This window comes from Hemitrygon akajei, chromosome 10 (genome assembly GCF_048418815.1).
Source record: "Hemitrygon akajei chromosome 10, sHemAka1.3, whole genome shotgun sequence".
NCBI classification, from domain to species: domain Eukaryota; kingdom Metazoa; phylum Chordata; class Chondrichthyes; order Myliobatiformes; family Dasyatidae; genus Hemitrygon; species Hemitrygon akajei.
This window is the reverse complement of record NC_133133.1, coordinates 74,720,337-74,748,155: the sequence shown is the minus strand read 5'-3', so window position 1 is coordinate 74,748,155 and position 27,819 is coordinate 74,720,337. Positions and strand designations below refer to the sequence as shown.

General features: G+C 47.2%; 1 protein-coding gene across 2 annotated transcripts in view; it reads right to left on the bottom strand.

Annotated features, from left to right (window-relative positions):
* Positions 1 to 237: 237 nt before the first annotated feature.
* Positions 238 to 27,819, bottom strand: part of LOC140734481 (gamma-aminobutyric acid receptor subunit alpha-3-like) — a 507,133-nt gene continuing 479,551 nt past the window's right edge. For both annotated transcript variants that reach the window (XM_073058484.1, XM_073058483.1), the window contains exons 8-10: positions 16,373 to 16,525; positions 13,030 to 13,241; positions 238 to 10,327 (exon numbers count right to left, since the gene is read on the bottom strand). In XM_073058484.1, coding sequence (XP_072914585.1) covers positions 10,019 to 10,327; positions 13,030 to 13,241; positions 16,373 to 16,525 — 674 coding nt within the window. In that variant the 3' untranslated portion in view covers positions 238 to 10,018. The remainder of the gene's footprint in view (positions 10,328 to 13,029; positions 13,242 to 16,372; positions 16,526 to 27,819) is intronic.

Genomic DNA, 27,819 nt, shown 5'->3' with positions numbered 1-27,819 from the left:
GAGATTTGAATCAGATGAAAGTTAGTGAGAAGTTCACAAAACTGTAGAAAACTGGAATAAGCTGTAGAAACCAATGGGATGTGATGTGGGTTGAGAATGCACTGGAATGCTTTAAGTTGAATTTTAACTTCTGTGTTTGAATGTCAAGTCCCAACACTTCCTGTAGACCGATATTTAGACAGTTTCAAAACATGACACAACCTCTTGCTCAGACAGAAAATAAAGGCAAACCATATATTAAATTATATCTTGCATTCCAGCATTTTAATCATTAAGTACATTGTATAACATGAGCATAGATCAAATTACAGCATTTCCAATATCATATATACTGTATATCCATGAGGTCGAACTGATGCTGGATATCTCACAGTTGTCATGTACAGATGTTAGTCTGAAACAGTGTGAGAGAGCATTACCTGATGCATTGGAGTCATTTAAAGTACTTTTTATTAGTTGAGACAAAGGCAATTACATAGATACACAATAGAGAGTGTAGCATTAATACCAAGACAATAACTAATGAAGAATAGAGGTAGTTCAGGACATCAGGCATATTCACTAGTTCTACAGTGTCAGGTTTAAACTCATTTAGTAGAAGCTTGGCAGTGAAGTGAAGAAACAAAGACTGGGAGATAATCAAAAATAATATGCCAATCAGGTGAAATCAAAGCCAGCACTCAAGAGGTCTAAGTTAGATTTGAACTGCAAATGAAAATGCAGTATTGTGGTGAAGAAAGCTGATTAAATTTAGGCTCATGTATTTATATTGACAGAGAATCTGCCTAAGACCTAAATCATAAAAGGGGACAATGTGATCCATATTGTTTCTGGGATCACATGATTGAGACAAGGCAGAAAGGAAAAAGAAAGATTGGAGTTTTATTTTAGGAGAAGTGTGTTAGGAAGAGGGAATGGAATGAAAGGGCCAAAGGTAGAATTACTGAAGTGAAGGACCATACAGATTTTATCATTTGTTGCATATTTAAGGGAAAAGATAGAATAACAACTTATTCAGTATTGCATGATCTATAATATTGATTCTATATTCACCAATATTAACCATAAGACCAGAAGATATAGGAGCAGAATTAGGCTATTTGGCCCATCGAGTCTGTTCTGCCACTTCATCATGGCTGATCCATTTCCCTCTCAGCCCCAATCTCTTGCCTTCTCCCCATAACCAGTCATACCCTGACTAATCAGGAACCTATCAAACTCTGGACTGTATTATGTAAGTGGCAGAGATGAGATCAAGATTTCTGAAATGTGGTCAGGAGAACTTTTGGTTTCATTTGGTTCCCTGACCATTGATGGAATTGGGCCAGGGTAATGGACAAGTCCCAGTATGAATATCATCTTAACATGGTGATCACTGCATTGCAAGTTTTCCAGTAGCCCAAGGTCCAATCAGTGTAAAAATACCTAATGAGAGGGCGGTTGTTTAAAAGAAATTGAGGAGGACTCTGGCCCAGAAAAGGTGAAGTCACAGTCACTGCCAGGTAGAAGGAGCTGATAATGGTCTGCAAGAAAGCTGATATGTGACACATGAAGCTCAGTACAAGGTACTATATTCTGGTGAAATGAGCAAGAAGATGAATGGTGCTTGGTTAAATGGGGTGCAAGACACCTGGGGATGATTTCTGCAATTGCTTCAATATAGTTTGGACAAGTTATAAAGCAATAGGTAAAGCGACAGGGTCCTGAAGTTGACAGCTGAAATACAGAGTAAAAAGTACAAAAGATTGTGGCAAATCTGGCTGAGATCACGGTTTTGCTTCATTTGCAACATTCTGATTAATTATGGTGCAGAAAAAATTGACTAAAATGGTTCTGAGAGTTACATTTTTAACCAAGAGATTGGGAAATTCAAGTTGTTCTCCCTTGGAGCCGAGAGTTCTAAGCTGAGATTTGATGCTTAAATCCCTGAACTGTTTAAAACCCTGAACTGTTCTAGTCAAAGTAAACAGGGAAAATAATTTACAAAGTTTTAATTGGAAGAAAGAATCACATGAAATTAACAAAATTAAGTGCCTAAGATTTGGGATACGTTCTCTGGGAAGGGAAAAAAAGAGATATAGTGTCAGCTACTGTATAGTTAGGAAGAAGAACAACAGTGAAGGGAAATGGAATTAAATGGATTGCTTTTTGGATGAAAGGTCAAAGATGGTGATGGACTGTAGTCCTTGTTCTCTTTTTTAATATTCTACAGTCAACAAAGTTGAGACTTATTTTGACTAACCCAAAATCAGCACCCCCCTCCCCCACCCCACCCTGCAACATATTCAAAGTCTGACTTGACTAACACAGTAAATTAGAGACTGAGACTCCTTTACACAGAGGGCTGGGCTAAGTGTGGTAAGGAAGTACAGGTCAGCACAAGTGTGCATGGTAGGGAATGGGTTTGCATACAAGAAGGAAAGAGCCTGCAAGGGGATATGAAGAATTTTGTTAAGTGTGCAAGCATTTGGCAGGTCAAGCATAATGTTGAAAAGTGAGAGGTTATTCTTTTTGGAGGAAAACTGAAAAAAATGTCATTGAAATGGAGTGAGGCTACATAATGCTGGGGGAGAAAGGACTGCAGGGTTCCAGTAGATAACACACCAGGAACTGGGATGCAGGTGCAGTAGATCACGTGGAAAGCTAATGGACTTTTGGGCTGTAGTCCAAGGGAGTAAGTAACTATTTCTATAACTTTAAGAGCACTGGTGAGATTACACATGGAACTCTACACACAGATAAAGGGGTTGACAGATGAAGCCAGGGTGAACATTTTGGGACAATTCTTACAGGAGTTTAGAAGAATGAGACAGCATCTTTTGAAGACAAAATTACATAAGACAAAATTTTGAAGGGTGGACTAAGTGAGTGCCGAGAAGATGATTCCCCAGTGGGGTTATCCGGAACTAGGGGGCATAGTTTCAGGATAAGGGGGTCACCCATTTAAGATGGAGACGTGTAGGAATTTCTTCCCTCAGAGAGCATGAGTCTTTACAGTTCACTAAGACACAGATCAGGAGGAAGAGTCACAGAATAGTCTGAAAACTAACAAACATTTAAAGTACCAGGTAGTTAAATATTTTTTGTAAGACTTGGTTACAGGAGCAACAGGACTGGCAGCTCAGTGTTGCACTGCTTTAAATGTAATAGAGCAGGAGGGACTAAAGGGGAAGGAGTGGCATTTCTAGTCAGGGAAATTGTCACAGCAATGCTCAAACAGGGCAGACTGGAGATCTTCTACTGAGTCTATATGGGTGGAACTGAGGATGACCATGTTGATGGGATTATGTTATAGACCAGCCAGTAGTCCATGGGATTTAGAGGAGTGAATTTGTAGAGCGATTGCAGACTGTTGCAGAGAAGAATAAGGTTATGATACAAGTGATTTTAACTTTCCACATGTTGAATGGGAATTCCATACTTTAAAAAGGCTGGGTGGGATAGAGTTTTTTTTTCAAATGTGCTCAGGAAAGTTTCCTTAATCAGTCCATAGAGGTCTGACTAGGGAGTGCAATACTAGATCTCTTAGTAAGGAATGAGACAGGGCAGTTGACAGACGTTTTTGTATCTAGTGATAATAATGCTATTAGTTTCAAGATAATTATGGAGAAGAATTGGTCTGGTTTTCAGGTTGAGATTTTAGGTTGGAGAAAGGCCAATTTTGATGGTATCAGAAAGGAGCTGGCAAATGTGAATTGGGACAGGCTGTTTTCTGGCAAAGGTGCACTTGGTAAGTGGGAAGACTTCAACAGTGATATTTTGAGAGCACAGGATTTGTATGTTCCTGGCAGAATAAAATGCAAGGGAAATAGTATTAGGAAACCTTGTTTTTTTCAAGAGCTATTAAGGCCGTGCTTAAGAAAAAAGGAGGTGCATAGCAGGTATAGGCAGGAAGGTGCAAATGAGGTACATAAGGAGTATACGGAATGCAGCAGAACACTTAAGGGAATTAGGAGGGCTAAAAGAAGGCATGAATTTGCTTCAGTAGACAAGATGAAGGAGAATCCCAAAGGGCTTCTATAGATACAGTATATTAAGAGCAAGAAGATAGCAAGGAACAAAATTGGTTCTCTGGAAGATCAGGGTGGTCATCTATTCAAAGAGCTGAAAGATATTGGAGAGATGTTAAATAATTTTTTTTTTTGCATCTCTGTATACTTATTAGGTGGACTCCAAGTCTATAGAAGTGAGACAAAGCAGCAGTAAGGTCATGTACCATATACAAATTACAGAGGAGAGGGAAAATTAAATCCCTGGGACCTGACAAAGTGTTGCCTTGGACTTTGTGGGAAGCTGGTGCAGAAACTGCAGAGGCCCTAGCAGACATATTTAAAATGTCATTAGGCATGGGTGGGGTGCTGGAGGATTGGAGGATAGATTATGTTGTTCCATTGTTTAAGAAGGGCTCTAAGAATAAACCAGAAAATTTTAGGCTGGTGAGTCTGACATCAGTAGTGGGTAAGTTATTGGAAGGTATTCTGATGGACCAGATATATTAGTATTTGGATAGACAGGGGCTGATTAGGGATGGTCAGCATGGCTTTGTGCATGGTGGGTCATCTCTAACTAATCTTATTGAGTTTTTCGAGAAATTTATTAGGAAAGTTGATAAAGGCAAGGCTGTGTATGTTGTCTACGTGGACTTTAGCAAGACTTTGGATGAGGTCCCATATGGGAAGTTGGACAAGAATTTCATTTGCTTGGCATTCAAGATGATGTAGTAAATTGGAAGGCAAAGAGTGGATTGCCTCTCTGACTGGAGGTCTGTAACTGGTGGTGTGCTGCAGGGGTCAGTGCTAAATCCATTGTTGTTTGTCATCTATATCAATGACCTGGTTAACTGGATAAGCAAATTTGCTGTTGACACCAGGATTGGGGCTGTAGTGTACAGCAAGGAAGACTATCAAAGCTTGCAGCAAGATCTGGTCCATGTGGGAAAATGGGCTGAAAATCACAGATAGAATTTAATGCAAAGTGTGAAGTGTTGCACTTTGGGAGGACATACCAGGGCAGCTCTTACACGAGGAGTGTAGAACACAGAGATCTGAGAATATAGATCCATAATTCCTTAAAAGTGGTATCACAGGTAGATAGAGTCATAAAGAAAAGTTTTGATGCACCTGACTTCATAACTGAAAGTGTTAAGTACAAGTTGGAATGTTATGTTGAAGTTGGTGAGGCCTAAATTGGAGTATTGTGTGCAATTTTGGTCACCTATCTACAGAAAAGATGTAAATAAGGTTAAAAGAATACAGAGGAAATGAAGATCAGAGTTCTAGGGAAAGGTTGAATAGTTTGGGACTTTATTCTCAGGAGCATAGAGGAATGAGGGGAGATTTGATAGAGGTATACAAAAGTATGAGGGGTATAGATAGAATAAATGCAAGCAGGCTTTTTCACTGAAGCTGCGTGGGACTAGAACTAGAGGTATGGGTTAAGGGCGAAAGATGAAATATTTAAAGGGAACATGAGGGGCAACTTCACTCAGAAGGTGGTGAGAGTGTGGAATGAGCTGCCAACAGAAGTGGCGGATGCAGGTTAGGTTTCAACATTTAAGAGAAACTTGGATGATTTGACTGTATGGTGGACAGGTTCGAGGTGCTGATTGGATTTTCCTGCTTCTGTTTCCTATGGCATTGGCAGGATATGTGCCTGGAATGGGTTGAATTACAGAGATGGTGCTTTGGGTGGTGTGGAGTACAGCAATGGGCGTGCTGTGAGTTGATGAGCGTGTTCTGGTGGGGACAATGAGAGTGGTTTGTGGACTGTCAGTTTTCTCTCCAAATTGCCCCACTCTGTTCTTTTGGACGTGCCCTCAGTTGCTGCTCAGTGCCTGGCAAATTCCACCTATTTTGCTGCTTAGCATCATGGATACCTGTCTCAGGCTTTCTGTAAATGAAGGATACTGTTCGTCAGAGGAGGCTCTTGAGCTTATCCACCATTCAGTTAGATCATAGCTGATTAGCACCTGAATAAATCTATCATCTTAGCTTTAAACTTTCCATCTGAACCTCTTTAGAGAGAGATTCAGATTTCACTTAATGTCTGACTATACGGAGAGGAAGCTGGGAGCTTGTCTGTGGCCTCCACCTACCCAAAGAAGGAATAGAGAAGAGGACAATCCAGAGCAGGGCTGGTCTAAAAATCCAGTAAGATTTGGCCTCTTCTTCTTCCTGGACAGCCTCAGTGTTGTCTGCCCATTCAGTTAGTATGCAACCAAAGTCCAAATAACATCATGGGACCTTCTGAATGACTGGCGTTTTGGGATGGGCTGCCTTTACTCACTCATATGAGGGCCATAAAGTTTGGTTCAGGTTTCAGGTACAATAAAACATGGGTACACAGCAAATATCAAATCACCTGCCTCGCATTCTTGCAGAAGAGAGAATATGGCCCTGCACCACAGCAGCTTGAAGGTGCAGTGTAATTGCATTCTTGCAGTGCTAAAACACCACCTGCATACAATCTCTCAACATGAGAAGGCACTGCCAGCTGCATTCTTCAGCCACTTCCGCCTGTAGTCATGTTCTTTTGGTCCTTTGTAATAAAAGAAAGGGAACTCTTACGTTTGTCCTGAACTACCTTAACAAAGGTGAAAAGCAAATAGTTGTTAATAACCTGACCTACCTGTTGTATGATAGATGGAATGCTCGAGATTTACATGAAATGGCGAGGTGTGTATCAGACAGGCTGGTTATCTTATCAAAGTACACTCAATAATGCCAAGTTAACCCTGTTAATCCAATAACAAACCCTCTTTGGGTTTACCATGCTCATGATATAGCATGGGCAATAATGATGCTGGACAGCTGATGACAATTCAAAATATATATTTTTTATTATCATTGAAATCCTTTTTTTTTGCAAAAGCAGAAACTCCAGCTCTCCCATGACTTGGTCAGTAAGCATGATGACTAACGTAGTACTGAGACAAACAGACCAATGAGTTCCTTATGACGTAAGTAGGAACAAAGGGGATTGATCCACTGTTGTAGTGGTATGTTTGCATATTCCAGCTAGCAGATTTTGAAGGAGACCAGCATCATTGGAGTGGCATTAGTTATAAAGGATGACACGAGGATGGTGGTGAGGAGCAATCCTGGCATATTGGATCAGTATGGGTGGAGAGAAGAGAAAAAATTGGATAAAAACCGACTAAGGGGTATTTAGAGGCCCTCTAACAAGTGGGAAAAAATTGATCACTAAAGGATATGTTCTAACAAGAGAAATATAATAAACATTGAGGGAAGTTGAATTAGCAAAATGAAAATTTGAGGATGATCTGTAGAGTCCACCTAAACAAAGTGCAATGATACTGACTAGGGAGTGTACAATGTTGGACCTCTCGCTGTGTAAAGAGACTGTACTACAATTAATCGCAATATACAGGTCTTGTGGAAATTAACGTGAGTTCACTCAGTTTTGTAGATATGAAGGTGGATTGGGAAATGAGAGTAAAAGATCTGTCGGTTGACAAACAATGGCAAAGACCTAAAGAAATGTTTCAAAACTCTCAATCAATACACATTCTATTAAATACAGGAAAAGTGATCCATCAGGAGCTGAGATTAAAAGACGTCAAAAGGGTGGTAACTTAAAAATTAGTAAAGTTTAGAAAGCAGTAAAAATGACTGAAAGAAAAGTGAGAGGACTTATAAACACAGATACAAGTCTGTAGGGAATATGTCAAATATAGAAATGACCAGACATTAAACATTTGCTCTAATCGCAGCAAAACACTCAGTAAATGGGACAGGAATGGAGGGAACAGCTGAGGATTTTAACATGATTAATAACCCAGACTTAGCTTACCTGGAGCTTACAGACCCGTGGGGGACTTGCAGGTTATTTGCAGTCTGTAGTTGAGCTTAGTGACGTGGAGGTGAGCGGGAGGTCAGATGCCAGGGCACCATGCCGTTGGGTGATTGATATTGCTGATAGGTCAGAGATCAGCCAAAACCCCTCGGTTAGTCAAAGACTTTGACTTGGAGAGTCTGCACCGACTCTTCATCTGAGTTTGCTGATAGTATGCTGTAACTTTTGGTCAGGCATGCAAAGTGATTATAGGTAGGTTACACAAGAGAGTGAAAAGGCAGGGGACTATGTATATGGTGGGAAAATGAGAGGTTAGAAGGTTAGTGAAAAATGATATTTTTAAAACAATGACATGGAAGTGAAACATCTGAGATGCTGGGAATTCAACGTAAATAAAAAACTGCAGGAAATATTCAGTAGGGCAAAAGGCATCTGAGAAGAGAGGCAGAGTCAGGTTAGTGACCCTTCATGAGAATTGGAAGAAGTTCATACTGATTTTGCAGAGAAAGGGTGGAGGGGCGGAGAGGATAAAAGAAGAGGGCTGTGTTACGGGTGGAGACTGGGGGAGAATAACTAACACAAGTGCTGGCTGCTGGTGGCTGAGAGATGGTGGAGAAGGTGTAACTATGACAAATGAGACCAGAATGCTGCAAGTGAGAAACGTGAGAGCAGCTGACTATATTTTATTATCGAATTGAATGTCAAGTTCAGGAGAGAGTAAGGAGCCATGCCATAAGCTTATATCGACATTGCACCTTTTACTTCTTCTCACCAGCTTATTATTTCCCCCGGGTCCCCCCCTCCTTCTCATTCTCCTATTGTCCACCCTCTCTCCTATCAGGTTCTTTCATCTCCAGCCCTTGACTTTTCCCACCCACCAATCACCTTCCAGCTAGCCTCTTTCCCCTCTCTCCCCTCCTCATAATTCAGGTAACTCGCCCCTTCCCTCTCAGTCCTAATGAAGGGTCTCTGCCCAGAACTTTGACTTACTTATTCCCCTAACGGCTGCCTGACCTGCTGAGTTCCTCCAGCATTTTGTGTGTGTTGCTTTGGATTTCCAGCATCTGCAGATCTTCTCGTGTTTGGGAGATTAGAGTGTCTGGCATTAGTGAGCAATATGTCAGCACAAAGGTTAGGTCTTTCAGGAATGCAACGCACCAAACTCTCTTCATTTAAAGGTGTGGAAGTATTTGTAGTTCTCCAGATCAGAGAGTACAGGTGCTCAGCTGTGGACAATACATTGAGACCAATAGGGTTTTAGAATGAGAGGAACGGGATGAGATTGCATGGACTGCCATGATCTTACTCAGTACTGGCAGAGAAAGGACTGCCTGGTCAACACCAGGACAGCTCAGAGGCATGGCTCGTGGAGCTGCTGCCTGAGAGATCCATTACTGACCTGGCGTGCTTTCCATGTGGAGTTTTCACGTCTACCCTCTGACTGCATGGATTTCACCTAGGTGCTCCATTTCCTTTCACATCTCAGATGTGTGTGGTTTGCTGGGTGATTGGTTGCCGTACTACTGCTGTTTCGGTGAGTGGCAGAGTCTGCTGGGAGTTTATGGGGGCGTGGGGAAAGTAAAGTGGTATCAGTGTAGTGTAAATGGATGGATGATGGTCAATGCAGTTGGTGGGCTGAAGGACTTGCTTCTGTGCTTATGGCCGTATATCATTGGACATTGTGAGTGCAAGGCAGAATCAGTCAGTGACGGGCATGGGGACAAACGGGAAGGAGACAGTCCGAGAGAGTGAGGTCATTAAGCACCAGTGCTTACATAAGGGCCAATGCTTGCATAAGTAGCCTTCACTAACGAGAATGGGAACTCCCAAGTGAGTGGAAAGTAAGAAGACACGGCCAATGCCAGAGGGCGGAATCACGTGTGAACCAAGTCTGAGAGAGAAGCAGGAATGAGGGAGGTGCTGTGGGAGCATGACGGTGAAACCATCCGCACTAAGTATGAAAGTGAGTGTGAGAGATGTCCTCAGCCAGTGAAGACACAAAGACAAGTGGCAGATATAACCTCTCAATTATCAAGGTACCCAGCCTCGTATGAACACACCTCCAATTATGTGGCATGCAAACAGTTAAATACAACTTCATTAAGTCAAACAATGAACAGGCACGTCCTTTCAAACACGTTACACTGCTTTCTTTAGAAACCACTTACAAAGAAACCACCTGAGAACAAGCTGAGAGTGGAGTCTATTTCTGGGGAATCATGCCTTTAATTATTGGCTCCCTGTTGACGTATGTGGCCCAGTAAACCAAGTTGAAGATTACAAAGAGAACAGGGAAGATGATCCGGGACATTTTGTCAACCTTGCTGACACTGTTGAAAGTCTTCTTGCTCTCCAGCAGCTTCTCCTCGACCTTGCCCAGCTTGGCGTGAGCCCCTGCACTCTTCGCTATGGTGGCTAGCCCAGGATCCTTGGTGATGTTCAGCGTGTAGGTCGTCCCCACAATATTGTATGTGTTGTTGGTTTTCTTCGCTAGAGTTACCGGCTCTCTTTTCTGAAATGCAGAACGTGTTTAAAAGTCAAGCTGATGCTGAATAATTGAAATCTAGCGGGAGTTAGATCACATGTGGCAAAACAAGACTGGAGTGACAGATGATGATCTGAGCCATGCCTTTATCCCATTGATCTGCTAACTGTCTGCTTGTTCCAAAGATCTGGCTAACCAAGAGATGAAAGGTTGTTACTAATCCAGCTAATCTCTTGACATCTTCTCTCTCGTATCCTGTCCAGCCCACATGTCAGATGCTCATTGGGAAGTGGATGTTCTCAAGAAGTGAACAGGAGGAAGCAGGAAGGGCAGGATCTAGAAGGAGAACTCGGGTTGGGACAGAGTGGAGCCATTGTTTAAGGTGAGGATCACTGTAGGTTCAGATAAATCAAGTGGAAGATTTAATTACAGATTCAAAAAGTTACAGAACAACAGAAAGCCACTTGGCCATGTGTCCTTGCCAGCTGGAGCAGGTGTTAATCAATAACTTTGTCTGTCATGCTTCTTCAGGTAACCCAGGTATAGGGAAATGGCTGCTGCCATCTCCTGAGACAGTGATTTCCTAATAACCTGTCCTGACCCTCAGATCACCAGTTATTAAGGCATTAAGAGGATAGCTTGTCATGATTTTATGCACCTCAATTAAACTACCCCTCAGTTTCTTCACACAACAAAAATGTTCCCTGTTTTGAAATTTTTAGTTAAACCTGACTCTTTTTGGGGGACCTTCAGCACTCCACTGCCTCTTGTGTGAAGAGCTACCTCTTTACGTTGCTCAGTGCTGCACTTCTCTCTCTCTCTCGAAGCTGCTGTCTGTCTATGCACCTTGGCCGAGTCCATGGCGGTAAAACATGCATCGGGTGGTAAAGAAGGCACCCAGCATGCTTGCCTTTATCGGTTAGTGCATTGAGATGGAGGTTGGAAAACCACGCAGCAGCTGTATGAACTTTGAGATGAGTATTGTGTTAGTGTGTCCTGTTCAGGTTGGGGCATTGCAGGAAGGATGTGGAGAAGGCGCTGGAGATGTACCCTAAGGTGCAGAGCGTTAACGATAAGCAGAGGTTGGACGACTTGGGTTGTTTTATTTGGAGATCTAGAAACTGAGAGGTGACCTGATAGAAGTACGTACATTATGAGGAGCATAGAGACTTTTACAGTCAAATGCTGGTAGCATAGCTTTGAAGTAAGAGTGGGAAAGTTGCAAGAGATGCACTGCTGGGGAAGTGGTGATAGACACATGAACAGACGGGGAAAGGAGGGATAGGGACCATGTACCGGTGAATTTTAATCACCCTGATGGTTAATATAGACATGGTTCCTTGTATTGTACTCTTAGATATCAGCCTTCAACTTTCAGTATTCATGAGAATAAATGTGACTCCCTACACTTTACCCTCATGATTTATCCCTTCCAGTGTAAATGAGTCTGCTTGAGGTGACCTGCCAGAGTTCAGCTGTGATCACAGGTCACAGGTCAGCCACAGCCAGCTCAGTCCACCAGCTCACAGGCGAAGACCAGCAGAGTGAGGTCTCACTGGCTGTCACGCTCACACCTCTCCAGACCCCGTCCTCCAGGAGTTTACCGAATGAAAAGCGTGCAAGCACTGACTGGTAGTCAGCTCTGAGCCCGGCTCTGAGGAGCAGGGCAGTCTGAGAGCACTTCCCCTACCAGCCCTGCCACTTCACTACAGCTGACCACTGACCGTCCTCTTCCAAACATAAGGCAGGGACAGTAATGCGATTGTAAACACCAAGCCACGTCGGCAGGTTGGGAGAGCTGAGATTCAAGTTCACGACATTGTTGCCTGAATCTGAAGACAGCCCAGGCGAGAGCTGTGAGTGACAAATCAACTCCTGGGCGAGAGGTGCAGTGGGCTCACCTGCTCCTGGGCAGGGCATGGGGTGAGCTCACCAACTCCTGGTTGAGGGGTGGAGGGGTGAGATGGGCTCACCAACTCCTGGTTGAGGGTTGGAGGGGTGGGGTGGATTCACCAACTCCTGGTTGAGGGGTGGAGGGCTGTGTGAGCTCACCAACTCCTGGTTGAGGGTTGGGGTGGGTTCACCAACTCCTGGTTGAGGGGTGGAGGGGTGTGTGAGCTCACCAACTCCTGGTTGAGGGTTGGGGTGGGTTCACCAACTCCTGGTTGAGGGGTGGAGGGGTGTGTGAGCTCACCAACTCCTGGTTGAGGGGTGGAGGTGTGAGGTGAGCTCACCAACTCCTGGTTGAGGGGTGGGGTGGGCTCACCAACTCCTGGTTGAGGGGTAGGGTGGGCTCACCAACTCCTGGTTGAGATGTGGAGGGGTAGGGTGGGCTCACCAACTCCTGGTTGAGGGGTGGAGGGGTAGGGTAGGCTCACCAACTCCTGTTTGAGGGGTGGAGGGGTAGGGTGGGCTCACCAACTCCTGGTTGAGGGTTGGAGGGGTAGGGTGTGTTCACCAACTCCTGGTTGAGGGTTGGAGGGGTAGGGTGAGTTCACCAACTCCTGGTTGAGGGGTGGAGGGGTAGGGTGAGTTCACCAACTCCTGGTTGAGGGGTGCAGTGGGTTTAGTGGTTCCTGGTCAAGGGGTGGGGGGGCTCACCATCTCCTGAATGGGAGCTGTGATACACTCACCAGTTCCTGGGTGAGGGATGTAAATGACTCAGCAGCCCTAGACCGAGGTATGCACTGGATTCACCAATTCTCCGTCAAAGGGGCTGACAGACTCACCTTCAGCTCCTGAGCTTCCATGGCTTTCCTTCCATCCCAAGGCCAGCTCCTCTTGGTGAAGTAGTTGACGGTAGCAAATTCAATGAGTGCTGAGAACACAAACGCGTAGCACACAGCGATGAACCAGTCCATGGCGGTCGCGTAGGCAACCTTTGGTAAGGAGTTCCTGGCACTGATGCTCAGCGTGGTCATCGTCAATACTGTGGTGACCCCTGGGAAATTAAAAGGAACGCTATCAAATTATCATCAGCCTTTGGAAACTCATGGCTCACGCTACGCGCAGCAGCTATGCTGACCTTTCATGTACAAGTGGCTTTGGAATAGCAGGCGTCAGCACCTTGAGGCTGAGAGGAGGAGCAGCTGAAGCTTTAGGAAAGTCCATTACTCGCGAGTGATTGCTTGTCCTCCTCCTGAAAGGCTTTGTCGTTGGATCGAATTGACTTTATTTCTTACCTCCCTCACACATGAGTAAAAATCTTTACGTTACGTCTCCATCTAAATTTGCAATGTGCAATTTATAGTAATTTGTAATAAATAGTATATACAACAGGACAGTCAATATGGCATAGAAATACAGTTGTATCAGCGTGAGTTAATCCAGGCAACCTGTTCATATCCTATACCTTCGCAGTATGGTCCGGGTCAATTTTGACTCGGCCCAAGAATCCCCTCATAACAAATCTCTATACCAAATTTTGAATCACAGATCTATTTAGTATGTATAAATAGCCTATCTGATATTAATAAATGAATGATTAATCCTTAATTAATGTTTCAGGGGTCTAAAATCCATTTCAATAGCTACGGGTCAAATTTGACCCAGAACAGCCTCAATGTACAAAAATTTGCAGCACCTGTACAAAAGTATAAAATTTTTAAATATTTTCATTTTTGCGCATTTTGGGTCACTTTAGGAAAAGTCATCACATTTTGGTTTAAAAAATGGCACTTAGGGTGTTTTTACTGCTGTCAAATGTCAAAACAGGTCAAATTTGACCCGAACAGTATGTAAGGGTTAGTCCACCTGATGGCCTGGTGGAGGCTGCTGGTCCAGGACAGTGGTCTCTGGTGAAGCATCCACTTTGAGAAGGGCTGCTTTTGGGTTAAGGTGATGCTTTTGGTGAGGAGGACAAGCAGCAACAGAGTAATGACTGGATAAGGTGCTTCCTTTCTCGAAGCTCTATTTGCTTACTCAATAGGGCAGCAGAATGGTAAGATCTTGATATGTAGTGATATCAGGAGCCAGCGGTGACCCTGAGCATTGCCTCTGTGGCAGCTTGTGGCAGAAAACATTGATCAGTTGGGGATTCCCTAAGAAGCATTCAGCAGGCAGGAAGTGTAATAGGCAGAGTTCTATGGGTTGACCACACCAAAGGGTAAGTCAGTTGACTGACAGGGAGGTGAGGCAGGTATTGTAGCTGTACTTCTCTCAAATGAGAAGATTATTTCAGACACTGGCCGGTGTTGAAATGGCCGCTCAGGAGAAAATATCAGCAGCAGCCAGGTCTGTGGCACCATACTGGCTTTGTTGTACAGCAAGGGAGCAGGCAAAGGCCAGGTGAGCAATATTGACAGGGAACTCCGTCAGGGGCACAGGCAGGTGCTCTTGTGGTTGCAAGCAAAAATCTGATGGTGTGTTGGTGTAAGGATCAAGTATGCTTCTGAACGAGTACAGGACGTTGTGAAAGGGGAGAGGGGTCTGTATTGGTACCAACATCAGATGTGGTCCTTCAGAGGGAATTGAAGGGATTTTGTGCAAAATTAAAAAGCAGGACCTTGAAGGTGGTAATCTCAGAATTACTCCCCATGCCATGTCCTGGTGAGGCAAGATGTAGGAAGATAGTTCTGTTATGTGTGTGGCTAAAGGGCTGGTGTAGGAAGAAGGATTTTAGGAACATGGATCATTGGCTTCTCTCCCAGGGAAGGTGGGACCTGTACAAAAAGGACACAGACTAATAACCTGGCTGTGAGGTTTGCTAGTGAAGGGCTGGGACACAGAGGAACAAGATGACACAAAAATTGGTGGAGTTGGGGATAATGTGGAAGATGGCCAAAGGATACAAAGGAATATAGATCAGTTGCCGATAGGGTATAAAAATGGCTGATGAAGCTTCAACCAGTCAAGAGTGAGGTGTTACATTTCGACAGGTTAAATAAAAGGTATAAAGAAAAGAGGAGATTAGATAGAGGTGTATAAGATATTATGAGATGTAGACAGCCAGAGCCTTTTCCCCTAGGGTATAAATGCTAAGACGAGAGGGATGAATTTTAATGTGATTGGAGGAAAGTATAGGGGCCATATCAGAAGTAGATTTTTAGCACCGAGAGTGGAATGGGCTGATGGGGTGGTGGCAGAGGCAGGAACATTGGTGACAGTTAAAGAAACCTTCGACAGGCACATGGATGAAATAAAATTGGAGGACTATGCGGGCAGGAAGCATTAGATTGATCTCGGAGTAGGTTAAAAGTTGGCAAAACATTGTGGGGCTGGCAGGACCTTGAGGAGCATTGACGTACGGAGGGATTTTGGGTTCAAGTCCATAGCTCCTTGAAATACAGTCTACGTGGAGGTAAAGAAGGTATAGAAGATGCAATGCCACATACACTAAGTCTAAAGGGCCACAAGTCATTTTGCTGATCTTTTGCTGGGCTTATTTGGAGTATTGTGTGCATTTCTGTTGCTTCACTTACAGGAAGGAGACTCAGGAGTGGGTGCAGAAGGGGTTTGCTAGGAGGCTGCCTGGATTAGGGAATGTTAGTTAGGAGAGTTTGGATACACTTGGAGGCTTTTCTCTAGAGCGGTGAAGACTGAGAGGAGATTGGCAGAAGTTCGGAGAGGCATGGACAGGGTGGGTAGATAATCCAATGGTAGAAATATCAAACCCAAGAAGGTATAAATTTAAGCTGCGCAGAGCAAAGTTTAAACAAGATGCGTGGGGTATTTTTTTTCTATACAAAGGTTAGTAAAAGCTCAGCGTGCACTGCCAGGGGTGGTAGTGGAAGCAGAGGCAATAATGGCATTTAATCAGGCACACAAATATTTAAAGATTGGAGGGATCATATGTAGACAAATAGGTTTGATTTAACTTGGTGACATGGTCGACACTGACAATATGGGCCAAAGAGCCCGCTTCCAGGAAGACTGGGGCAGAATACTCTGATGCACGTTGTTAACATAGAACATTATAATCTCACAGAAAGTAGAGAACCCAGCATTCACTCCTTTGCACTAAACACTCGGTTAAAAATATCTCATCCTGAAATGGCTTGCTTACACACAAATCCCCATTTACAGTGGCTGTAACTGTCTCCACTGAATAGATAGAAGAGGCTGCCCGCTCACCAAAGACAGTGCGTGCAGGGACCGATTCCCTGTTCAGCCAGAAGGAGACCTGCGAGAGTATGACAGTCATGATGCAGGGCAGGTAGGTCTGGATCACAAAGTAACCAATCTTCCTCTTTAGGTGGAAGTGTGTGGTCATGACGATGTATTCACCTGAAGAGATGTGGATGGCAAATAATTAGATACAACATCATCTCTGAAACAGCCTTACACAGGGGCAGCTCAGTTACCTCCAAGGGGCATATTTACCACAAATAAGGGACGACAACAAGTGAGGGATGATTACCATCTTCTAATGGTACACTGCGACGTTCAGGAACAGGTCACTGCCTGTAGTAGACATGCTGTCAAGCCCACACATGGCAATTACCTTCAATGCACATGCAACCACTCACATGTATATGTGCCCACACGTGCACACACACACACACAATTACACAAGCACATATAAGTATACACTAATATACACACATACACACACAGAGGATTCCTCTGACAGATATGTTGCAAGTCACCCATAAATAACATCACACTCACAGGACTCCAGTATATATTATTAAATTCATGGAGAATCATCATATGACCACCATCATGGAATATTCCTGTAACTGTTGGCATCCAGCAAAGAAGTTTTCAGAGCCCCTGAAGGTTCTCCAACCTGTCTCACAATTAATTGAGTATTTTGAGAAACAGCTTATTGTTCTTTCTTTTCTTTTCAAGGTGGCTGGGGTCCTGTCAGAGTCTGTGATCTACAGCAGCAGCACAAACTCCGGTCCCCCAGGAGCGGTGGGTTCTCATTCTCGGACTCACCCTGCAGCTTGACGTTTCGATATCTCCAGGAGCAACCTGGAAGATGCATGCCTTTAGGGTGTGGCCCCTTGGACGATCTGGTTCCTCACCGACATTGACAAATATTGAGACAGCAGGCGGTGTACACTGCTGTTGGAAGAAGGCCCTGGTACTTGAGCAATCAGGCTTGGCGTACCTACTGCAATTGAACATTTTACCTACTCTTGCTTGTCTGTTTTGTTTGAGCTGAACTCTCCTTTCACGTCTTTCTTGCTTGTATCCTTCATTTTGTACAGATTCTCGCTTTACCTCAGCATCATTTTCATGCTTGAGTTCTGCCTGTTGCTGACAAAGATTCTCACTCTGCCTGACCATGATAATAGCTTTCTCTAGTGTGAGATTTGCCTGCAACTAAAGTCTCCCTGACAATTTGGTGTCTAGTAGCCTTTATGAACTCATCTCTCAGATTTCCATATGCACAGTTATGTGACAGGACATACAACACCGTGATGAAGTCAATTACACTTTCAACCGGCTCCTGTTTTCTGGAGTTGAACTTTGTCCTCTTATATATCACATTTTTCTCTGAAATATTTTTTGAATTTTTCCTGCACTATGTTGTACTCCTTTTTCTGAGCACCCATGCTTTGTCACCCATTCAGTATATCAGTATGCTTACTTGATGCTCTTCTGAAGCCTGAGTGAGGTTGCTTAAAAACCTAAATCTCTCCAAGTGTCTGAGCCATCTCTCAAAGTCATCTGTTTAGAGATATCAAATGTCTCGGAGGTGGGGGGGGACGGGTGGCTTTATGACGTCAGTAGATGTAGGTACTGCAAGTACTTGCTCTATTTTCCTGTTTGTATTTTTGTTTATTATTTTATTTATTTGGACCACAAAAGTCTTACTTTCTCTCCCTGAGAGTATGACTGACTTCTCTGCTGTGTCTGTGTCTCTTTGCACTTCCTCAAGCTCGTGGTCCACAGATGATTACAATGCATCCACCTTTGGGTGTAGTTTGAAGGCATTGCCTAGTAACCCCGGCCCTTCCTCAGCTCATGACTCATGGCACATACCCTTAGCAAACTAGCATAGGCTGATAAGTCTCTGGATATTTTTCACAGATATATGCAAACAACAGCAGTCTTAATGTAAATTATCTCTTGTCGGGAACCTCACTTAGTCTGCAGCACTAGAGCATTGACAATCACCCACTTCTGACACCATGTTGTGTTTGTTATTGAGGGAGAGTGCAGAGCACACCAGGGGGCTGGCATGCAGGGTACTCAGCTGAACGTTACTGAAAATCCTGCTTGTACAGTATGTGAACTCCTCCCCTGTGGGACTAGCTAACTGAGTGACATAGGAATAACATGATTAACTATCACTACATGTGTAAACAGCAGAGTACATTGCATGCCAGGCAGGGAGGCACCTGTACCACCAGTAAAATGTATCAGTAATGTGCCCCATTGGGTGCCAACACAGTTCAGTCTACTCTACTGTCACTGAGCTAGGAGGTCCAACCACAGACCTGAACATGGATGTAGTCCAACAGGAATGTAGCACTGTTGCAGTTGCAGAGATTCTCTGTGGTAGAACAGAGAACATAGGACAGTACAGCACAGGAACAGGCCCTTCGGCCCACAATTTTGTGCTAAACCAGCCAAAAAACAAATGAAAAACATCCAGTCACTAATCCCTCCTACCTACACCATGTCCATATCCCTCCATCTTCCTCACATCCATGTGCCTATCCAAACATCTCTTAAAAGCATCTAATGTATTTGCCTCTACCAGCATACCAGGCCATGCATTCCAGGCATCCACAACTCTCTGAGTAAAATATTTAAACCCTTATATCCCCTTTGAACCTATCCCCTTTCACCTTCAATGCATGCCATCTAGTATTAGACATTTCAACCTTGGGAAACATATACTCCCTGTCTACTCTATCTATGCCTCTCATAATCTTATAAACCTTTATCAGATCTCCCCTCAGCCTCCGATGCTCCAAAGAACACGACCCAAGTTTATTCAGCCTCTCGTGATAGCACATACCCTCTAAACCAGGCAGCGTCCTGGTGAACCTCTTCTGCACCCTCTCCAAAGACTCAATATCCTTCCTATAATGAGGTGACCAGACCTATATGCAATATTCCAGATGTGGCCTTACTAGAGCTTTATAAAGTTGTAACATAAACTCTTGACTCTTGAACTCAATGCCTCGACTATTAAAAGTAGGCATTCCATAAGCCTTCTTAACCACCTTATCAACTTGTGTAGCCACTTTCAGGAGATGTGAACTTGGATCTCAAGATCTCTTTGCTCAGCAACATTGTTAAGGATCTTGCCCTTAACAGTGTGCTGTCTCTATCAAGGTGCAAAACTTCACATTTATCTGGGTTAAACTCATCTGCCATTTATCTTACCATAACTGCAACTGATATATATCACACTGTATTCTTTGCCAGTCTTCTACACGATCCACTACTCAATAATTATCTACATTATCTATGTTTTAATCCAGGTTATTTATATACATCACAAACAGCAGAGGTCCCAGCACAGATCTCTGTGGCGCATCACGAATTACAGACCTCCAGCTAAAGACCTCATGGAATTATTTAGGAGAAAAGCATGGTAATTATATCATTTTCTTGGAGATCAAGATTACTGAAAGTAGACAACCTGTTGGTCCACCTGGGATACTGACGTGTACAAAGAGTCATTGCATTTCCTGATTCCAGTGATATTGTTTTACTTAACTGGGAGCTTTGAGCTATGGCTAAGCAGTTTCCTTGCTTCTATGAAGGCCTGGTGGATCTTTGATTCCAGAGCAGAAATAATGATTATGGTTTTCAGATAAAACGCACGAAAAAGAAACCTTGCTGAGAGTGACTGCAAGCTGGAAATATTTATGTGCTGCCCTTGTGGCCAATAGGCTGGCTGGAAGTCACTGTGTGGTTGAATTATGAAGCAGAGATATGGGTAAACACTCAGCATTTGCCCCCACACTCAGTCTTCAAGGCAGGGCAGGTGGCAATTTGGCGGAACCCTTCAAATTGTCTGACTGCGGTCAATGTGATTGATATTCAGACACTTAGGGGTTTGTTATGCTGCCAAATACAGTCTGTTTGCATAACTTTAACTGTCCAAGAAGAAGTCTGCTTTGGCATTGGAGTCTGTGAGTGTCATTGAATATACTGACAGTCAACTACTCTTGACATTGATTTCATCACTAATCCCTTGATTTATCTCTCCACTCATAATGATCATCTGGGACTTGATGCACTTGACATCAGGCATATATATTTAGTGATGTGGAAGTTGCTATCAGGGTAATATCAAGTTGTTTGGTTGAGTGGTGAGGACACAAGTACCTGGATAAAAAGGGGAAAACAGAACCACTGGAAATCCCCGACTGGAAGATAAGCTGTGAAGAAAGTCAAAGCAAACAGAAGATACTGATTCACAGACTGTCCCTGTAAGAATGGGAGCTGTACACAATCATAAAAGACTCCAGTATTCTGGAGCATATCAACGGCACTGACAGATACTTGTTCAACTTATAAGTGAAAGATCATGGGAGATATCACACAGCTGGTGGAAAAGACCCTTTTGCTCACTGTGGGGCAAAGCAGCACCCCAGCATGCCACAACCCAGACTACACCAGGGAGAGCTGTGAGGCCGATTATTGAACAAACCTGATTGATATCAGATGGGAAGAGACACCGAGCTATTGTAAACAGCATTCACAACTCCCACATTCAGCAGGCATGGAAAGGGGACAAGAGACAGATCGTGTCATGGCAATAAGATGGATAATGCTGGGCTGACCAGATTATCAACAGACAGGACGCAGGTGGGGAGTACTTTTATGATTTTTGGCAGAAATTCTTATTATCCGAAGTGGATACAATGGCTGACAAGTTAAGCAAACAGTGGCTGGTTTGGATTGGAAGATTGTGTGTGTGTGGGGGGGGGGGTGGGGGTGCGGAGGAGCAAGAATCAGGGAATGAGGGGTGTCAGTGTCAGTGACTGAGTGTCAGTGTCAGTGAGACAGGGCGGTCAGTGTTGTGTGTGAGGTGTGTAGGTATCGGGGTGTGGGGTGACAATGTTGGGGGAGGAGGGTGTCAGTGTTGGGGTGAGGTATGTCAGTGTTGGGGGTGAGGGTGTCAGTGTTGGGGTGAGGGTGACAGTGTTGAGGGGTGAAGGGTGTCTGTGTTGGGGGGTGAGGGTGTCAGCATTCTGGATGAAGGCTATCTGTATTGGAGGGTGAGGGTGTCAGTGTTGGGGGTGAGGGGTGTCTGAGTTGAGGGTGAGGGTGTCAGTGTTGAATGTGATGGGTGTCAATGTTGTGGGTGAGGGTGTCAGTGTTTGGGGGTGAGAGGCATCAGCATTTGAGGGTGAGTGTGTCAGTGTTGAGGGTGAGGGTGACAGTGTTGAGGGGAGAGGGGTGTCAGAGTTGGGGGTGAGGTGTGTCAGTGTTGGGGGTGAGTGGTGTCAGTGTTGGGGGTGAGGGTGTCAGTGTTGGGGGTGAGTGGTGTCAGTGTTGGGGGTGAGGGTGACAGTGCTGAGGGGTGAGGGGTGTCACTGTTGGGGGTGAGGGTGTCTGTGTTGAGGACTGAGGGGTGTCTGTCTTGAAGGTGAGGGTGTCAGTGTTGGGGGTGAGGGGGGTCAGTGTTGGGGGTGAGGGTGTCAGTGTTGGGGGGTGAGGGTGTCAGCATTCTGGATGAAGGCTATCTGTATTGGAGGGTGAGGGTGTCAGTGTTGGGGGTGAGGGTGTCAGTGTTGGGGGTGAGGGGGATCATTGCTGGGGGTGAGTGGTCAGTGCTGGGGGTGAGGGGTGTCAATGTTGGGGGTGAGGGTGTCAGTGCTGAGGGTGAGGGTGTCAGTGTTGGGGGTGAGTGGTGTCAGTGTTGGGGGTGAGGGTGTCAGTGTTGGGGGTGAGGGGGGTCATTGCTGGGGGTAAGTGGACAGTGCTGGGGGTGAGGGGTGTCAATGTTGGGGGTGAGGGTGTCAGTGCTGGGGGTGAGGGGTGTCAATGTTGGGGGTGAGGGTGTCAGTGCTGAGGGGTGAGGGGTGTCAGTGATGGGGGTGAGTGGTGTCAGTGTTGGGGGTGAGGGTGTCAGTGTTGGGGGTGAGGGGTGTCAGTGTTGGGGGTGAGGGTGACAGTGCTGGGGGTGAGGGGTGTCAGTGTTGGGGGTGAGTGGTCAGTGCTGGGGGTGAGGGGTGTCAATGTTGGGGGTGAGGGTGTCAGTGCTGAGGGGTGAGGGGTGTCAGTGATGGGGGTGAGTGGTGTCAGTGTTGGGGGTGAGGGTGTCAGTGTTGGGGGTGAGGGGGGTCATTGCTGGGGGTAAGTGGACAGTGCTGGGGGTGAGGGGTGTCAATGTTGGGGGTGAGGGGTGTCTGAGTTGAGGGTGAGGGTGTCAGTGTTGAGTGTGAGGGGTGTCAATGTTGTGGGTGAGGGTGTCAGTGTTTGGGGGTGAGAGGCATCAGCGTTTGAGAGTGAGTGTGTCATTGTTGAGGGTGAGAGTGTCAGTGATGGGGTTGAGAGTGACAATGTTGAGTGTAAGGGGTGTCAGTGTAGAGGTTGAGGGGAGTCTGTGTTGGGTGTGAGGTTGTCAGTGTTGAGTGTGAGGGAGTTAGTGTTGAGGGTGAGGGGTGTCAGTGTTGGGGGTGAGAGGTGTCAGTGTTGGGGTGAGGGTGACAGTGTTGAGGGGTGAAGGGTGTCTGTGTTGGGGGGTGAGGGTGTCAGCATTCTGGATGAAGGCTATCTGTATTGGAGGGTGAGGGTGTCAGTGTTGGGGGTGAGGGCTGTCTGAGTTGAGGGTGAGGGTGTCAGTGTTGAATGTGATGGGTGTCAATGTTGTGGGTGAGGGTGTCAGTGTTTGGGGGTGAGAGGCATCAGCGTTTGAGGGTGAGTGTGTCAGTGTTGAGGGTGAGGGTGACAGTGTTGAGGGGAGAGGGGTGTCAGAGTTGGGGGTGAGGGTGTCAGTGTTGGGGTGAGGGTGTCAGTGCTGGGGGTGAGGGTGACAGTGCTGAGGGGTGAGGGGTGTCAGTGTTGGGGGTGAGGGGGGTCAGTGTTGGGGGTGAGGGTGTCAGTGTTGGGGTGAGGGTGTCAGTGCTGGGGGTGAGGGTGACAGTGCTGAGGGGTGAGGGGTGTCACTGTTGGGGGTGAGGGTCTCAGTGTTGGGGGTGAAAGTGTCAGTGTTGAGGGTGAGGGTGTCAGTGTTGGTGGTGAGGGTTTCAGTGTTGGTTGGTGAGGGTGTCACTGTTGGGGGTGAGGGTGTCTGTGTTGAGGACTGAGGGGTGTCTGTCTTGAAGGTGAGGGTGTCAGTGTTGGGGGTGAGGGGGGTCAGTGTTGGGGGTGAGGGTGTCAGTGTTGGGGGGTGAGGGTGTCAGCATTCTGGATGAAGGCTATCTGTATTGGAGGGTGAGGGTGTCAGTGTTGGGGGTGAGGGTGTCAGTGTTTAGGGTGAGGGTGTCAGTGATGGGGGTGAGTGGTGTCAGTGTTGGGGGTGAGGGTGTCAGTGTTGGGGGTGAGGGGGGTCATTGCTGGGGGTAAGTGGACAGTGCTGGGGGTGAGGGGTGTCAATGTTGGGGGTGAGGGGTGTCTGAGTTGAGGGTGAGGGTGTCAGTGTTGAGTGTGAGGGGTGTCAATGTTGTGGGTGAGGGTGTCAGTGTTTGGGGGTGAGAGGCATCAGCGTTTGAGAGTGAGTGTGTCATTGTTGAGGGTGAGAGTGTCAGTGATGGGGTTGAGAGTGACAATGTTGAGTGTAAGGGGTGTCAGTGTAGAGGTTGAGGGGAGTCCGTGTTGGGTGTGAGGTTGTCAGTGTTGAGTGTGAGGGAGTTAGTGTTGAGGGTGAGGGGTGTCAGAGTTGGGGTGAGGGTGTCAGTGCTGGGGGTGAGGGTGTCAGTGCTGGGGGTGAGGGTGTCTGTGTTGAGGGTGAGGGTGTCAGTGTTTGGGGGTGAGAGGTGTCAGTGTTGCGGGTGAGGGGTGTCAGTGTTGATGGTGAGGGTGTCAGTATTTAGGATGAGGGTGGTCAGTGTTGGGGTTGAGGGTGTCAGTGTTGAGTGTGAGGGTGTCAGTGTTGAGTGTGAGGGGTGTCAGAGTTAAGGGTGAGGAGTGTCAGTGTTGGGGGTGTGGAGTGTCAGTGTTGAGGGGGAGGAGTGTCAGTGTTGGGGCGTGAGCGGAGTCAGTGTTGGGAATGAGGGGTCGCTGTGTTGGAGTGTGAGGATGTCAGTCTTGTGGGTGAGGGGGTCAGTGTTGGGGGTGAGGGTTGTCAGTGTTGAGGGTGTGGAGTGTCAGTGTTGAGGGGGAGGAGTGTCAGTGTTGGGGCGTGAGCGGAGTCAGTGTTGGGAATGAGGGGTCGCTGTGTTGGAGTGTGAGGATGTCAGTCTTGTGGGTGAGGGGGTCAGTGTTGGGGGTGAGGGGTGTCAGTGTTGAGGGAGTGAGCTGTCAGTGTTGGGGGTGAGGGTGTCAGTGTTGGAGTGTGAGGGGTGTCAGTGTTGAGGGTGAGGGTGTCAGTGCTGGTTGTGAGGGGTGTCAGTGTTGGGTGTGAGGTGTGTCAGTGTTGGGGGTGAGGGTGTCAGTGTTGGGGGTGAGGGTCTCAGTGTTGGAGGTGAAAGTGTCAGTGTTGAGGGTGAGGGTGTCAGTGTTGGGGGTGAGGGTCTCAGTGTTGGGGGTGAAAGTGTCAGTGTTGAGGGTGAGGGTGTCAGTGTTGGTGGTGAGGTGTGTCAGTGTTGGGTAGTGAGGGTTTCAGTGTTGGTTGGTGAGGGTGTCAGTGTTGGGGGTGAGTGTGTCAGTGTTGTGGGTGAGGATCTCAGTGTTGGGGGTGAAAGTGTCAGTGTTGCGGGTGAGGTGGGTCATTGCTGGGGGTGAGAGGTCAGTGCTGGGGGTGTGGGGTGTCAATGTTGGGGGTGAGGTGTGTCAGTGTTGGGGGTGAGGGTGTCAGTGTTGAGGACTGAGGGATGTCAGTGATGGGGGTGAGGGGGTCAGTGTTGGGGGTGAGGGGTGTCAGTGTTGGGGGTGAGAGTGTCAGTGATGGGGGTGAGGGGGTCAGTGTTGGGGGTGAGGGGTGTCAGTGTTGAGGGTGTGAGCTGTCAGTGTTGGGGGTGAGGGTTTCAGTGTTGGGGGTGAGAGTGTCAGTGTTGAGGGTGAGGTGTGTCAGTGTTGGGGGTGAGGGTCTCAGTGTTGGGGGTGAAAGTGTCAGTGTGAGGGTGAGGGTGTCAGTGTTGGAGGTGAGGGTCTCAGTGTTGGGGGTGAAAGTGTCAGTGTTGGGGGTGAGGTGTGTCAGTGTTGGGGGTGAAAGTGTCAGTGTGAGGGTGAGGGTGTCAGTGTTGGAGGTGAGGGTCTCAGTGTTGGGGGTGAAAGTGTCAGTGTGAGGGTGAGGGTGTCAGTGTTGGAGGTGAGGGTCTCAGTGTTGGGGGTGAGAGTGTCAGTGTTGGGGGTGAGGTGTGTCAGTGTTGGGGGTGAGGGTGTCAGTGTTGGGGGTGAGAGTGTCAGTGCTGGGGGTGAGGGGTGTCAGTGTTGGGGGTGATGGGTGTCAGTGTTGGGGGTGAGGTGTGTCAGTGTTGGGGGTGAGGGTGTCAGTGTTGGGGGTGAGGGGGGTCATTGCTGGCGGTGAGTGGTCAGTGCTGGGGTGAGGGGTGTCAATGTTAGGGGTGATGATGTCAGTGTTGGGGGTGAGGGGTGTCAATGTTGGGGGTGAGCGTGTCAGTGTTGAGGATGAGGGTGACAGTGTTGGGGGTGACGGGGGTCATTGCTGGGGGTGAGTGGTCAGTGCTGGGGGTGAGGGGTGTCAATGTTGGGGGTGAGGGGTAACTGAGTTGAGGGTGAGGGTGTCAGTGATGGGGTTGAGGGTGTCAATGTTGAGTGTGAGGGAGTTAGTGTTGAGGGTGAGGGGTGTCCGTGTTGGGGGTGAGTGTGACAGTGTTGTGGGGTGAGAGTGACAGTGTTGAGGGGTGAGGGGTGTCAGAGTTGGGGTGAGGGTGTCAGTGCTGGGGGTGAGGGTGTCTGTATTGAGGGTGAGGGTGTCAGTGTTTGGGGTGAGAGTGACAGTGTTGAGGGGTGAGAGTGACAGTGTTGAGGGGTGAGGGGTGTCAGAGTTGGGGTGAGGGTGTCAGTGCTGGGGGTGAGGGTGTCTGTATTGAGGGTGAGGGTATCAGTGTTTGGGGGTGAGAGGTGTCAGTGTTGGGGGTGAGGGGTGTCAGTGTTGATGGTGAGGGTGTCAGTATTTAGGATGAGGGTGGTCAGTGCTGGGGTTGAGGGTGTCAGTGTTGGGGTTGAGGGTGTCAGTGTTGAGTGTGAGGGGTGTCAGAGTTAAGGGTGAGGAGTGTCAGTGTTGGGGGTGAGGGGTGTCAGTGTTGAGGGTGTGGAGTGTCAGTGTTGAGGGGGAGGAGTGTCAGTGTTGGGGCGTGAGCGGAGTCAGTGTTGGGAATGAGGGGTCGCTGTGTTGGAGTGTGAGGATGTCAGTCTTGTGGGTGAGGGGGTCAGTGTTGGGGGTGAGGGTTTCAGTGTTGAGGGTGTGAGCTGTCAGTGTTGGGGGTGTGAGCTGTCAGTGTTGGGGGTGAGGGGTGTCAGTGTTGGGTGTGAGGTGTGTCAGTGTTGGTGGTGAGGGTTTCAGTGTTGGTTGGTGAGGGTGTCAGTGTTGGGGGTGAGGGTGTCAGTGTTGGGGGTGAGGGTCTCAGTGTTGGGGGTGAAAGTGTCAGTGTGAGGGTGAGGGTGTCAGTGTTGGAGGTGAGGGTCTCAGTGTTGGGGGTGAGAGTGTCAGTGTTGAGGGTGAGGGTGTCAGTGTTGAGGGTGAAGAGCGTCAGTGTTGAGGGTGAGTTGTGTCAGTGTTGGGGGTGGGGGTGTCAGTGTTGGGGGTAAGGGGGGTCATTGCTTGGGGTGAGTGGTCAGTGCTGGGGGTGAGGAGTGTCAATGTTGGGGGTGAAAGTGTCAGTGTTGGGGGTGAGGGTGTCAGTGTTGGGGGTGAGGCGGGTCATTGCTGGGGGTGAGTGGTCAGTGCTGGGGGTGAGGGGTGTCAATGTTGGGTGTGATTGTGTCAGTGTTGGGGGTGATGGGTGTCAGTGTTGGGGGTGAGGTGTGTCAGTGTTGGGTGTAAGGGTGTCAGTGTTGGGGGTGAGGGGGTCATTGCTGGGGGTGAGGTGTGTTAGTGTTGGGGGTGAGGTGAGTCAGTGTTGGGGGTGAGGGTGTCAGTGTTGGGTGTAAGGGTGTCAGTGTTGGGGGTGAGTGGCCAGTGCTGGGGGTGAGGGGTGTCAATGTTGGGTGTGATTGTGTCAGTGTTGGGGGTGATGGGTGTGAGAGTGTCAGTGTTGTGGGTGAGGTGCGTTAGTGTTGGGGGTGAGAGTGTCAGTGTTGGGGGTGAGAGTGTCAGTTCTGGGGGTGAGGGTTGTCAATGTTGGATGTGATTGTGTCAGTCTTGGGGGTGAGGGGTGTCAGTGTTGGGGGGTGATGGGTGTCAGTGTTGGGAGTGAGGCTGTCAGTGTTGGGGGTGAGGTGTGTCAGTGTTGGGGGTGAGGTGTGTCAGTGTTGGGGGTGAGTGGTGTCAGTGTTGGGGGTGTGTGGTGTCAGTGTTGGGGGTGAGGGGGTCAGTGTTGGGGGTGAGTGGTGTCAGTGTTGGGGGTGAGTGGTGTCAGTGTTGAGGGTGA